This window comes from Artemia franciscana, chromosome 3 (assembly GCF_032884065.1).
Source record: "Artemia franciscana chromosome 3, ASM3288406v1, whole genome shotgun sequence".
Taxonomy (NCBI): Eukaryota; Metazoa; Arthropoda; class Branchiopoda; order Anostraca; family Artemiidae; genus Artemia; species Artemia franciscana.
This window is the reverse complement of record NC_088865.1, coordinates 138,027-151,783: the sequence shown is the minus strand read 5'-3', so window position 1 is coordinate 151,783 and position 13,757 is coordinate 138,027. Positions and strand designations below refer to the sequence as shown.

Sequence of the window (13,757 nt, the reverse complement as noted above, 5' to 3'; positions counted from 1 at the left end):
ATCCAGAGAGTTGAAGCTTTCAATAACAATTTTTATTAGTTCTCCATTTTAGACACTAGTATGGAGATATCTAGATACCAAGAATGTTTCTAGATGTTTATGCAGAGAGGTAAAGCTTTCGATAACAAGATATTTTGATTAGTTCTCCATTATAGATACTAGAACGGAGATATCTAGATACCAAGAAAGTTCCTAGATGTTTATGCAGAGAGATAAAGCTTTCGATAGCAAAATATTTCAGTAGTTCTCCATTCTAGATACTAGAATGGAGATATCTGGATACCAAGAATGTTTCTAGATGTTTATGCAGAGAGAGGTAAAGCTTTCGATAGCAAAACAATTTCAGTAGTTCTCCATTTTAGATACTAGAATGGAGATATCTAGATACCAATAATCTTTCTAGATGTTTATGCAGAGATGTAAAGCTTTCGATAACAAGATATTTTGATTAGTTCTCCATTCTAGATACTAGAATGGAGATGTTTAGATACCAAGAATGTCTCTAGATGTTTATGCAGAGAGAGGTAAAGCTTTCGATAGCAAAATATTTTCAGTAGTTCTCCATTCTAGATACTAGAATGGAGATATCTAGATACCAAGAATGTTTCTAGATGCTAATGCAGAGAGGTAAAGCTTTCGATAGCAAAATATTTTCAGTAGTTCTCCATTTTAGATACTAGAATGGATATAAATCTTTCTAGATGTTTATGCAGAGAGGTAAAGCTTTTGATAACAAGGTATTTTGATTAGTTCTCCATTCTAGATAGTAGAATGGAGATATCTAGATACCAAGAATGTTTCTAGATGTTTATGCAGAGAGAGGTAAAGCTTTCGATAGCAAAATATTTTCAGCAGTTCTCCATTCTAGATACTAGAATGGAGATATCTAGATACCAAGAATGTTTCTAGATGTTTATGAAGAGAGAGGTGAAGCTTTCGATAACAAAATATTTTTAGTAGTTCTCCAATCTAGATACTAGAATGGATATATCTAGATAACAAGAATGTTCCTAGATATTTATGCAAAGAGAGGTAAAGCTTTCAATAGCAAAATATTTTTATTAGTTCTCCATTCTAGATACTAGAAAGGAGATATCTAGATACCAAGAATGTATCTAGATGTTTATGCAGAGAAAGGTAAAGCTTTCGATAACAAAATATTTTTACTAGTTCTGAATTCTTGATACTAGAATGGAGATATCTAGATACAAAGAATGTTTCTAGATGTCTCTGCAGAGGGAGGTAAAGCTTTGGATGACAAAACATTTTTATTAGTTATTCATTCTAGATACTAGAATAAAGATATCTAGATATCATGAATATTTTTAAATGTTTATGCAGAGAGATGTAAAGCTTCCTATAAAGAACTATTTTTAGTAGTTCTCCATTCTAGATACTAGAATGGATATATCTAGATATCTAGAAAGTTTCTAAATGTTTATGCGTAGAGAAGCAAAGCTTATTATAAACAATATTTTTAGTACTTCTCCGTTGTAGATACTAGAGTGTAGATATCTAGATATCCAGAAAATTTCTAGATTTTTATGCGTAGAGAAATAAAGCTTTCTATAAACAATATTATAGTAGTTCTCCAAATTTTCTAGACACTAAACAATTACAAGGGGACACCTACTCCAACTCCTGAAATCGAAAAGGACTAGTGCAAAAGAAGCACTAATTAGAATTAGACAGAATCTGGCGTATAATTTTTCTGAGTTGGCTAATTTTGTCATTTTTATCAATTCAATCCCTAATCTAGTATTTTGCGAATAGCATCGTTTTAAGCTAGTCGTAGATTTTGGGTGAGTGGCTGGGTTTTAAAATTAGAATTTTCGGCTTTTCAATTTTCAATTCTGCTATTTTTTTTATTTTCTCTGTTTATTCTTTTGACATTGGTTTCTAGTTGTTTTTTCTTAAGTCTTCCAATTTTGACTTTTATTTGTTTTTTCTGTTTACTTTCCATGTTGTTTTTATCCACTTTGTTTTGTCCAAATTTCTTTTAAGAAGCGTGAATACGTTTTCTTCAAAGTTTCTCTTAAAGCACAGAAGAAGAAAGGCGGTCGTATTTTCAAAATATCCATTTTGTTTCGTCCAGTATTTTTATTGGCCTTATAAAACTCCATTCTCGTTTTTCTTTTATTTACTTCTTTATTCTTTGCTATAGCACTTCAGCTAAACTTACTAGGTGCTTTTTCGTAGTGATGTAAAGCTGAAAAATTCAGCTTGGTTTTACATAGCGATAAAGTTGACTGCATTTTCAGCATTCCCACTAGATTTTCTAGATGATTAAGGCTGATTATTTGTTTTCTAACAATATTTTTAAGATCCCTTTTAGATATTTTATATTTTATGGTATATAGTGCTAAGGCTGATGAATTTTTTTTCTCTCAAAACATTTCCAGTGTCTCTTCCAGATCTCTCCTTGGTATATCTTTCGTAGTAAAAGCTAACAATATTTTTGGTTAGTTTCAAGGGTTATATGGGCTTACAAGATTTTTTCCATTCTTCTTACAAGGAATTTTGATGTTCAAAATGCGTTCAATAGGGTGCAATAATTACACTTATTTAATTATTTATTGAAATTAATTGCAATTAGCTCTGTTGAACCTGGGGTAAATAATAATATTTATTTATCACCATATTAGCGCATGTGGTAAAAAGAAATCTATTTATTAGCTTATATGGTAAATAAGAACATCTATTTATTAAGTTATGTGGTAAATAAAAACATAAATTTATTACCTTATGAGCGTATGTATACTGATATGCAAGGGATACTCTTCCATGATAATTTTCGTACACAGATGGCACTACTTTCATTATATAATCGTGCGAGGCCCACTCTACAAAAAGTATTATTAAACATATATTGTTACACAAATTAAACACAAAATACACATACATATAATTGCGCTACAATTACGTAATATTCGCTTAATATTTAATTTGAAGTAAAACTTCCGTTTAACCATTATCACTGGGTCTTTATTTGATCAGAGTGAACACTCTAGCATAGCCTATAGTAAGAAGCCATAACCCGTCAATGCATTATTTAAAGTTTTTTCTTGAAGCCACAAATGGAGTGGTCATAGAAACTTCAGGCGAGACTCATTCGATTGGATATAGAAAGTTCCAGTGCTGTTTGTAAGAATCAAAAGTGATCAGAAAGCAGCCAGCCTCGTCCCACACCCTTTTTAGGTGCCCCCCCCCAAAAAAAAAGAAATATGGTTAAATTTTGAGATAGTCATTCAGTGCAAAACATTCTGAACTCCAAATAACTATGCCTCCTCAGATAAAATGGCCCCCCACAGTCCTAGGGATAAGGGCTTTAAGTTATACAAGTTCCCCCGTTTTCAGCTATAAGGTTTTTTAAGAGGGAAAATGGGACAAGCCTGATCCAAGTTTTGAGAAGGATATCGAACTAAATCAAAGCACACTATGTGCATGCTGGTAGCCAAAATAGCATATCAGCAATATCTCAGGAACGCCTGAGGGCAATAAGTTGGAAGTTTGGCAGCGTAGGGCGGATTCTGAAGAGCGATCAAAGGGCATCCAGTCCCATTCCTTGACCTTTTTATATTCCCCATCCCCATTAACATTGATCGAAATTTTGAAAAATATAGTTAATTCAAAATAGTCAAAAGGTCTAATAACTATGCCTCCAGGAACGCCATGCCCCCAACAGCCCCTTGACAATGGGTTATAAATTATGCAATGTGCCCGTTGTTCAAATGCAGCATTTAACATTTGGAAAGGAGAGAATGATTGATCTTGGGTCTTTCCGAAAAGGCTAATGGTATTAAGGTAAAACTTCAGGTAATGTTGAGGGGCATGTTAAATTAAGTCAAAAGACATTAAGTGAACCAGGTTATCAAAAAGATGTATCTGTACTATCTTAGGAATAACTGAGGGTTTGAACTTGGAACTTTTAAAGACATCACTACCGCTACTACTACTCCGACTGCAACTGCTTGCGACTGCGACTACTCCTATTTGCTATTACGACTGCTTGCGGCTGCAACAGCTCCTACTTGTAAATAATTTCAGGAGATGATTGACTTAAATCATAAGCCACTATGTGCATGCTGGTTGCTAAAAGGGCGTATCAGCAACATCAACAGCTGAGATAATTACGTCGAAACTTTCAGGGCATTTTGAGAGGGTGTTTGGAGAATTAATAGAGGAAAATCAGCTTCCTCGCCCTTTTCAGATGCCCTAACAGTGATTATAATTTTGAAAAAGCCATTTTGTTCAAAATACTCAAAGGTCTAATAACTGTGCCTCTAGGGAAGTCATGCCCCCCAGCCCCTGGGGCAAGAGTGATAAATTATGCAATTTGCCTATTGTTTGCACGCAGGATTTAACATTGGGAAAGGGGCATAGTTTAATCCTGAGTGAGCCAAAAAATCAAAGGTATTAAAGTGAAACGTAGAGAATTACTGAACTAAATCAAAAGACTTTATGTGCGTTTAGGTTATCAAAAGGAGAAATCCGCGATATCTCAGGAACGGCTAAGAGTAGGAACTTGAAACGCAACTAAGAGTAGCAATTTGCTAAGAATAGCAACTAAGAGTAGCAACTTGGGTCACTACTAATGCTACTGCAACTAGTCGCAACTGCTACTCCTTACAGAGAGGAGAGAGAGAGAGAGAGAGAGAGAGAGAGAGAGAGGGTTCACCTCCCCCTGAGGAGTTGATGTCCCCTGTGTTCTGTTTATGGTGTGTGGCTGTCTTCTCTGCGCTTGACTCTCAGGCTTCAGGGATGCTGTCTATTTTTTTTTTTTTTTTTTTTTTTTTTTTTTTTTTTTTTTTTTTTTTTTTTTTTTTTTTTTTTTTTTTTTGCTTATAATGCATTCCTCTTATAAATATTGCTTATATTGTAGCTGTTGCTTGAATTTTTTATCCCCGTTGTATCCCTGGCCATGCAGCCTCTCGAGGGGGAATAAGTGTAAGTGTATTGTGATTCAATTTTGAATTCTATTTTGTATTTTCTTGTATTTAATAATATACCTCTCTCTCTCTCTCTCTCTCTCTCTCTCTCTCTCTCTCTCTCTCTCTCTCTCTCTCTCTCTCTCATCCACTCAATAAAGGATTTCAAAAAGTATACCATTCTGATCCACCTTGGGAAAAGGATTTTAAAAAGTATACCATTCTGATCCACCTTGGTCCTTCCATTTAAAGTGTCAAAATTCCCAGGGATATGACTAGGCATGAGGGATCCAAAACGGAGGGAATGTATATGATGACCAAAATCTGCACTAGTTGGTTGACTACCAGCTGAATGAGTTGATATATGGAAATTTCCTGCAAATTTAAATTACCTATTATTTAAAAAAAAAACCTTATTGTTCACTTCTATTCATAGATTAAATAAAAAAAAAACAGTTTTTTTTAACTGAAAGTAAGATGCGACATTAAAACTTAAAAAGAACAGAAATTACTCCGTATATAAAAGGGGCTGTTCCCTCCTCAACGCCCCGCTCTTTACGCTAAAGTTTGACTCTTTCTCACAACTCTAATTTTTAAAACAGTAAAAAACTTTAGCGTAAAGAGCGGGGCGTTGAGGAGGGAACAGCCCCTTTCATATACAGAGTAATTTCTGTTCGTTTTAAGTTTTAATGTGGCTCCTTACTTTCAGTTAAAAAAAAACCGGGTTTTTTAATTTAATTTCTGAAAGTTTTTGAATTAATGCATGTTTTGACTTTGGCTCTGCACATGAATAATTAAAAGGAAATTTGCAGATTAATTTATTCTTTTTGGCTAAATGGTTTTCTCATCGTTTTGATCGGACGATTTTTCGAAAAAAAGGAGCGTGGGAGTAGGTCTGGTTACCCTCCAATTTTTTGGTTACTTAAAAAGGCAACTAGAACTTTTAATGAATCACAAAGGCCGTAGAATAAATAGTTGAAATCAATAAAATTACTTTAGTGTAAAGAGTGAAGTATTAGGAGGAGGTGAACCCAATCATGTGCGTAATAATTTCTGTTCGTTTCAGGTTTTAGTGCTCCTCCTTATTTTCAGTTGAAGAAACTTTTTCATATTTATTTTTTCATTGCTCTTGAAAAAAAACCTGCACCCCCTTCATGGAAATTCTCTTCCACCGTGACAAATTCCTCCATGTAAAGTTCCCCCCCATAACCCCCTCCCATTAACCCATTCCCCCCAACCAAAAAATCCCACTGAAAGCGTCTATATGAGCTTGAAACTTCTACTGTAGGGTCCTCTGATACGCTTGATTCTATGACTTTTAAGAGGTGTTTCCCCTATTTTATAAAATAATGCAAATATTCTCAGACTCGTAACTTTTGATGGGATTATCTAATAAATAACTAAATAATGCAACTAATAAATAGTTGCAGTAAATTGCAAATTTACTTTAATTTAGACTATAAAGTAAAGGATAGAAATAACATATACAAGCTCTGTTGTCCTGTGCTAAAACCTAGCATGCAAACTAATCATTAACTAACTATTGCAACTAATTAATATTTGAAACTTAATGAAACTTACATATTTAAAATCAGCATTAAAATGCGATTCTTTTGATGTAATTATTGTTGTAAAAATTCCGTTTTTTAGAGTTTCAGTTACTATTGAACCGGGTCGCTCCTTACTGCAGTTCGTTACCACGAACTGTTTGAAAACTAAATAGAGAACTTTCGTGAAACTGCTCGATTGAAAGCACGATAAAAACTTATCATTTTTAAAAGAAACTATTTTCTTTATTTCGTTAAATGCGATTCAGCATTAAATGCAGCAAATAAAATCAGCATTAAAATGCGATTCTTTTGATGTAATTATTGTTATAAAAATTCCGTATTTTAGAGTTTCAGTTACTATTGAACCGGGTCGCTCCTTACTGCAGTTCGTTACCACGAACTGTTTGAAAACTAAATAGAGAACTTTCGTGAAACTGCTCGATTGAAAGCACGATAAAAACTTATCATTTTTAAAAGAAACTATTTTCTTTATTTCGTTTATAGAATAATTTTATTTTTATTAATCTTTTCTTGTATGTGTAATTATTTTATTTTACTATTTTTACAAAATTCATTTTATATATTCTATTTTATGGGCCAAATTTCATTATTTAAGGAAGAAAATCATCATTTTATTTTAATGGTTTTAATAACATTTTATTTTACTTTATTATTTTTAATAAATTTTAATTTATGTATTTTATTTTATATGTAGGATTTCATTATTTTTTGGTAAAATAGTGTTTTAAATATTCTAAATACAGAAAAATAAATTATCTTCATCCTTTCCACAGAAAACGAAATGAATTCAGGTAAGATGAAATAAGAGGTTTATAAAAATCCAGCCAAAATACTTCTTTTTTTTACCACAGACACATAAAATAAGTCTTTTCAATAAATGAAAAGAAATAAACGTTTCTCTGTTTCTTCATTAAATTAAAGTAAAAATCTCTACAGTGATTATACACAAAAATTTACCTGTAAATGATAAATAATCAATTACAATTAATCATCATTTTGTTTCAACAATTACTCATAGTTGCAACGTCAGATGCAACCTATTAAAGAACAAAATCTACCCCATAGTAACCAAAAAATTTAAAAACATCTCTTGAAAAGAGCCTATCAAGTGAGGGAGAGTCTCAATTTGAAGCTGATTCAGGAATGGTAACTGTTATTTCCGTAAATCTTAATGGTAAAAATTTATTGCAAAAACAAAATTATTGAATTTTTATTTTGCTCATATCGTAAGAAAAGTAACAAAAATACATTTAATAAAAATTTAATTCATTTTTAAGGCTTTTTTGTAAAAATTCTAGAACAAGAACCCCTTCCCCCCCCCCCCAAAAAAAAAACAAAATTCCAGGACATGGTATTGCTGAAACCATAGTGTTGGATCAAAATGAAAACTGCACCACTGAAACCACCAGCTGGAAACCCCATCTAAGGGAATTATTTTTAAAGTCGAAATCCAGCCTACACAAAGAATGCCTAGGGTAGCTTGAGAAAGTTCTGATAGGTTAAACAGGCTAGTAGCCCTACTAGTGAAAAAAATCTATTCCTTTACTCTCTTTTAATCTTAGAGTACCTGAGAAAAATTCAACGACAGCTTTGAGTCAAACATAGTTGTCAAAGCTAGATGGCTTAAGTGTTTTTTCGTTTCCACCCTGACGAGCTTCTGTTTTTTTTTTTTTTTTTTTTTTTTCACGCCACAAAAACAAACAAGCAATTTTAATTTCAAACTATCAGAATATTGATTCTATTTCCTATTTATCATTTCTATCAAATATTATTTCTTTTCTGATAATCATAGAATAAATATAAACAACTACTTATGATTTATCTCTTAGCTATTATTTTTTCTATTATATTTGTTTTACATAACCCCCTATTCTATGCCTGATATGGAATGTCCTATAGTAGGTTTTCAATTTTTCTAACAAATATTTTATTAAGCTAAAGATGTATTTGGAACTGAAGGTATGATTTTTTTTTTGTCAGCTATGGAGGCTGATTATTTCCTATGATAACAGCAATAACTTCACGTTGCATACCTTGTTCACATTCCACTCTCGCTGCATCTCTCGAATGTTCAGCTAAGTCCAAAACAAATTTAATGATTAAAACAACAATATTTAATATAATTGCAAAAAAAATGCGGAGGCAACCTACTGAGCTTAGTCACCTTAGCTTTTATTTGCATTTGCAATTATAATTTTATATTACAGACTAGGAAGCCATCTATAATTTTGTTCTAGTAGTCTGATTGTAGAAAGCGCTATGGTATTGGCAGTAGGTAGACTTCCTACTCTTCTACTGGCATTTACGCTCAAATTAGGAAAAAATAGGCTAGCCTACCTATTAGGGGCTTTTTTGGAATGATGCTTTACTTTATTTCCTTCGGTATCTTTGTGTGATAATTTATTTATGATTTTTTTTTGTTGAAGAGCTAATCCTTAAGTTCGTTACATCTAACAATTACAACTGCAGGTTTCCTTTGGGGTTTTCTTTTTGCCAATTCGCCAATTACTTATCCAATTTTTTCAAACAACTATTCAAATTCTATTTTTCAACTATTGCAGTCACAACTCGTTACCGATTTTAGCAACATGCTGAGCTTAGTCGCCTTAGCTTATATTACAGACCTTCACAATTTTTGGCGATAAATTTCTTTTTGCAAATTTTCTAAGGACTATTAGCAGATTTTTTTGGTACATTTGCCAATTTTTTTAAATTATTCAAATTCTTTCAGAATCACAGCCGATACTGCTACAAACTCGTTGCATATTTGTCTCTACGTCTTGCGGAGGCAAACCTTAGCCACATTAGCTTTTATAATTGTTTGCAATTATAATTTTATATTGTAAACCTTCAAAATTGTTTGCAATATTTAACTTTTCGTCACTTTTTTTCCGGAACGTTATTTGAATTATTTTTTCAGTAGTACAGTCGCTACTACTACAAAGTCATCGCAAAATTAAGCAGTTCGCAGACCCAAAGTTTAGGCTCCTATAATTTTGTATGTGTTCGTAATTATATATGTAAGCTTTATATTAACTCTAATTATAAGCTTTTTAAAAAGTTTTTTTCGTCAGCTGAATACGTTGGTTGTACCCATGAGGTACTTTTTCAATATTCATTCTTTTGTTAAAGGCAGTTCTCTCTTCTTCAAACATCAATAAAATTCTAGAGGAAAATTGTATAATATCAAACAGTTCGTGGTAACGAATTGTAAGTAAGGAGCGATGTGGCTAAATAGCAATTGAAACTCTAAAAACAGAATTGCGACGCCAACAAATATATCAAATAATGGGCTTACAATGCTGATTCCGAATATATATATATATATATATATATATATATATATATATATATATATATATATATATATATATATATATATAGATTTCATTAAATTAATGTTAATCATCAAAGGTTACGAGCCTTAGAAAATTTACCTCATTTGTGAAAAAGGGGAAAACACCCCCCCCCCCCCTACAAGTGAAAAAAAACGAATGAAAAGCACACCGCCAGATTCAGGATAATCCTGTTAAATAGTTTTCAAGCTCCTATCCAGCAAAAATGTGCAATTTCGTATTTTTTGCCAGAAGAAAGATCACGAATGAGTGTTTAATAGTTTTTTTTCCAGGAGTGATCGCACCAACCCAGTGGTTCTAGAACATTGAGAGAGGGCTCATTCAAATGGAAATTAAAAGTTCTAGCGCCCTTTTTAAGTGACCAAAAACATTGGAAGCAACTAGGCCCCCTCTCACGCCCCTTTTTCTCCAAAATCATCCGATAACAATTTTGAGACAGCTATTCTGTCCAGCATATTTGAAAGATCCAATAGCTATACTTGTGAAGAAAAAAAATCCCCCCAGAGCTCCTGGAGAAAGGTTTTTAGTTATAAAATGTGCCCATTGTTTATGTGTGGTATTTGTTATTGGGAGGTATTCATACACTTTTTTGGGGGGAGGGCATATTTTCTACTGGGGGGAGGGGTTCCAAGGGGACAATTTTCCATGGGGAGGAAAGTTTTTAGGGGGTGAACTTTTTAGTAGACATTTTACACGGGGGGAATTTGCCAGAAATCCAATCTTTCATTTTGCCGACTCAATTTTACGCGTGGACATAAAATGGTTAATTTTGTGAGGTAAATCATAACCGAGTCTGAATTGTCTATTTTAAGTTATCTCCCATGCTGCTGATCGATGCAAGACACTAGCGGATCCATGAGGGCCTAAGAGACCCCCTCCCAAGAGGTTAAGTCAATTATTGGCGATTTTGTCTCATTCCCCCTCCCCAAGAGTTTGCTCAAGATCCGCCCCTGATACAAGACGTTGATGTTCTTCAGCATCTTAACCATCAACTTTTAATTTCCGTGCTTCTTAAAAAGAAGAATTCTGGATATGGCTTCACACATATTAAGGCTTTGTGTTATAAGGCGCATAGATCAGAATGAAACTCATATTACCAATAGACCCAACCCTTCAATCATACCCCATGGCTATGAAAACCGGTGTCAACTCTTACTGAATTATTGTAGAAAGGCAAGACATACCTGGCACTTTGTTAACATAGAAGGTAGATTCGAAATTGCATCCTTCTCCTTTATTGATGGGTCGCTTATTCGTGTTTTCAATAAAACCAACTTCATGACGACCCGAATCATCTTGGATGTCCAGACCAACAACTACAGAGATATATCAGTAAATAGCACGCAAATAAACAATAGATACGAGGGTACCAAGCTTTGTTTGGTAAAAAGAAAGACAATTTTTCAAATCTCTTTCACAAAATTCATTTTATTTTACTTGGCAAACCTTGCAACAAATTACTTTAACATAACAACAAACTACAATTAAAACCTTTACCAACAAATTACTACGTACTATCGACAATCCAATGAAATTTTAATATGCTTTTTAAAACATTTAGCACAAACACTCAGCAAAATCCATTATAACTATTCCAAGTATTTGTGAAGTCATTCATAAGAAAAATACTTTTCAAAAATTAAGGCCCTAAAAACTTTCTTAAAGTCGTGACTTAACTAGATCGACAAAATAATTTTTTCGGAAGGGGGGGGGGGGGGTTAAAAAGGAAAAACTTTAAAAACGCATCAAAAATTTGTTTTTATTCATGTTTTTTACTTTTTTACGAGTCAGACAAAAATTTCAGGGGAGAAAGGAGTGTGTTCAAATCCCATAAGCCCCACTGGATACGGAGAAATGCATGGAAATTTGGCAATAGTGGAAGAACATACTACAGGACTCTGAGGAGCAGTTAATCGTTTCTAAGATTTTATTTATAAAATTTAACCCCCCCTCCCAAAGCCACTGTTAATCTTTCAAATATTTTCGCGCAACAACACCCGTAGGTTGGGTAACAATCTTAATCAAATTTTTCAAATACTTTTAAGTTTAAAGCTCTAATCACAGCCACACGCGACAGGTAAGCTAGTAAGCGATAAACAACTAATCCTTTCTATAAATATTTAATCATTTCTATTCAAATCCCAAAACTAAGTTTTGCCGCGCACCCTTACTTTAAACCCTAATCTGAAAGAAAACAGGTTCTAGATCTTGATTTTTACAGTTGTTTATGGTAGTCTTGAAGGAATATATGATTTTTAATATTTGTATTTTATAATTGTAAGAACATGCTTACACAGGTACTTTAATAGACTTTTTTTTATGTAGTTTTAAGTAATACACAATTAATTTACTACTATGAATTATTAAATTAATGAAAAAACACTTCAATGAAATAGTTTTAAAAATTAACTCAATGCGTCAATGATTATATATTAACTGTTTAATAAATTAATGGATAACATAAATTATAGATTTGTCTCACAACTGTTATACATCCATAGATTCAACTTTACAGGCCAGGACGCCGTTGTCGGAATTGCTACTTGTCAAAATGGGAATAGAAGAACACCCAAACTAGTCAGATTATCACCAGTGTTGCCACGTTCAATACTGAAAATAAGTATAATTTGCCATATCAAAACCAATGCAATAATTGGCAATATCGCAAACCACTCAAATTAGTCAGATTATCAGCAAACATTTTGTCGCAAGAAAAAGGACTCTTCCCCAATCAGCAGGGTTCCGTTCTGTCCCCATTTATATACATAATTTTGATGGACTTTATCTTAAGGAGCACATGAAAGGCAATGAGAGACCACGGAATCAAATTAAGAAAGAAAACATTTCCAGGACTTAGATTGTTCTGATGATTTAAGTATCCTAGATGAGCAAAATGAATGAGCTTTTTAGAGGTTTTGCAACTTCAGGGTGATAAACTAAGTTTAAAAATTAATGTTCTGAGGACTAAGTCGGTAAGGCTAGGAATAAGTGAAGATGACAAGGTAACGCTGCGTTACGAAAAGATTGATCAAGTGGACAGCTTCACTTACCTAGGTAGTATTATTAGTGCAGACGATGGGCGGAGTGAAGATATTAAAAGTAGAATAGCGAAGGCTCAAGGTGTTTCTTTCACAGCGGACAAAGGTTTGGAAGGATAGGAAGATAAGTCTGCAAACCAAGATTAGAATACTTGAAGCTACAGTGATGACAGTGGTCAAATATGGCTCTGAAGCATAGGCGCTCCAAAAAAGGATGAATGCTTGCTGGATGTTTTCCAAAGAAATTGCCAACGGATTTTTTTTGGGTACCTGGCTGACTGACCGTATTTAAGACAGCAGGCTGAGCGAAAAGTGTGGTTCAATCCCGCTTTCCAGGAGTATAATGAGAGAAAAGTTGAGGTGGCTAGGAAATGTTCTGCGGATGAAGGATGACAGATTGCCGAGGATTGTTCTTTTCGGGTATTCATCTAGGGCTAAACAGAAAGCAAGTCATCCCGGGTTGGGGTGGGAGGATGTCACAAAAAAATATTTAAGGTTAATGGGAACTTCTTGGGAGGGCGTAAAGAGCGAGGCTTTGAATAGATTGGGATGGAGGAGGAGCGTGGGTAGCTGTGTTGGCCTCAGGCAGATCGATGCTGTAGTGAGTTGTTAGTTGTAGTAGTAGTAGTTTTAGCAGAATACAAAGAAGAATATAGTACATATAGTTTTCGGGTATACAGAAGCAAAACTAAAATTTTAAGATTTAGTCCCCTAAAACGAGATTTAGCTTCCTGGTTTTCGCTTCTTGCAGCACACATTCCTAAGAAATAATTTCAGCAACAATTGCTGCATTAGTGATCATAATATATTCATGAGCTAGTTCAAAAAGGAAACATGGCACTTCAATGCGTCACTTGGGTCTCC

At 33.6% G+C, this 13,757-nt stretch overlaps 1 protein-coding gene across 1 annotated transcript in view; it reads right to left on the bottom strand.

Annotated features, from left to right (window-relative positions):
- The window catches only part of LOC136024714 (endoplasmic reticulum-Golgi intermediate compartment protein 1-like), a 56,873-nt gene that overhangs the window by 15,796 nt on the left and 27,320 nt on the right, over positions 1-13,757 (bottom strand). The window contains exons 4-6 of the mRNA XM_065700130.1: positions 11,040-11,171; positions 5,148-5,303; positions 2,743-2,843 (exon numbers count right to left, since the gene is read on the bottom strand). Coding sequence (XP_065556202.1) covers positions 2,743-2,843; positions 5,148-5,303; positions 11,040-11,171 — 389 coding nt within the window. The remainder of the gene's footprint in view (positions 1-2,742; positions 2,844-5,147; positions 5,304-11,039; positions 11,172-13,757) is intronic.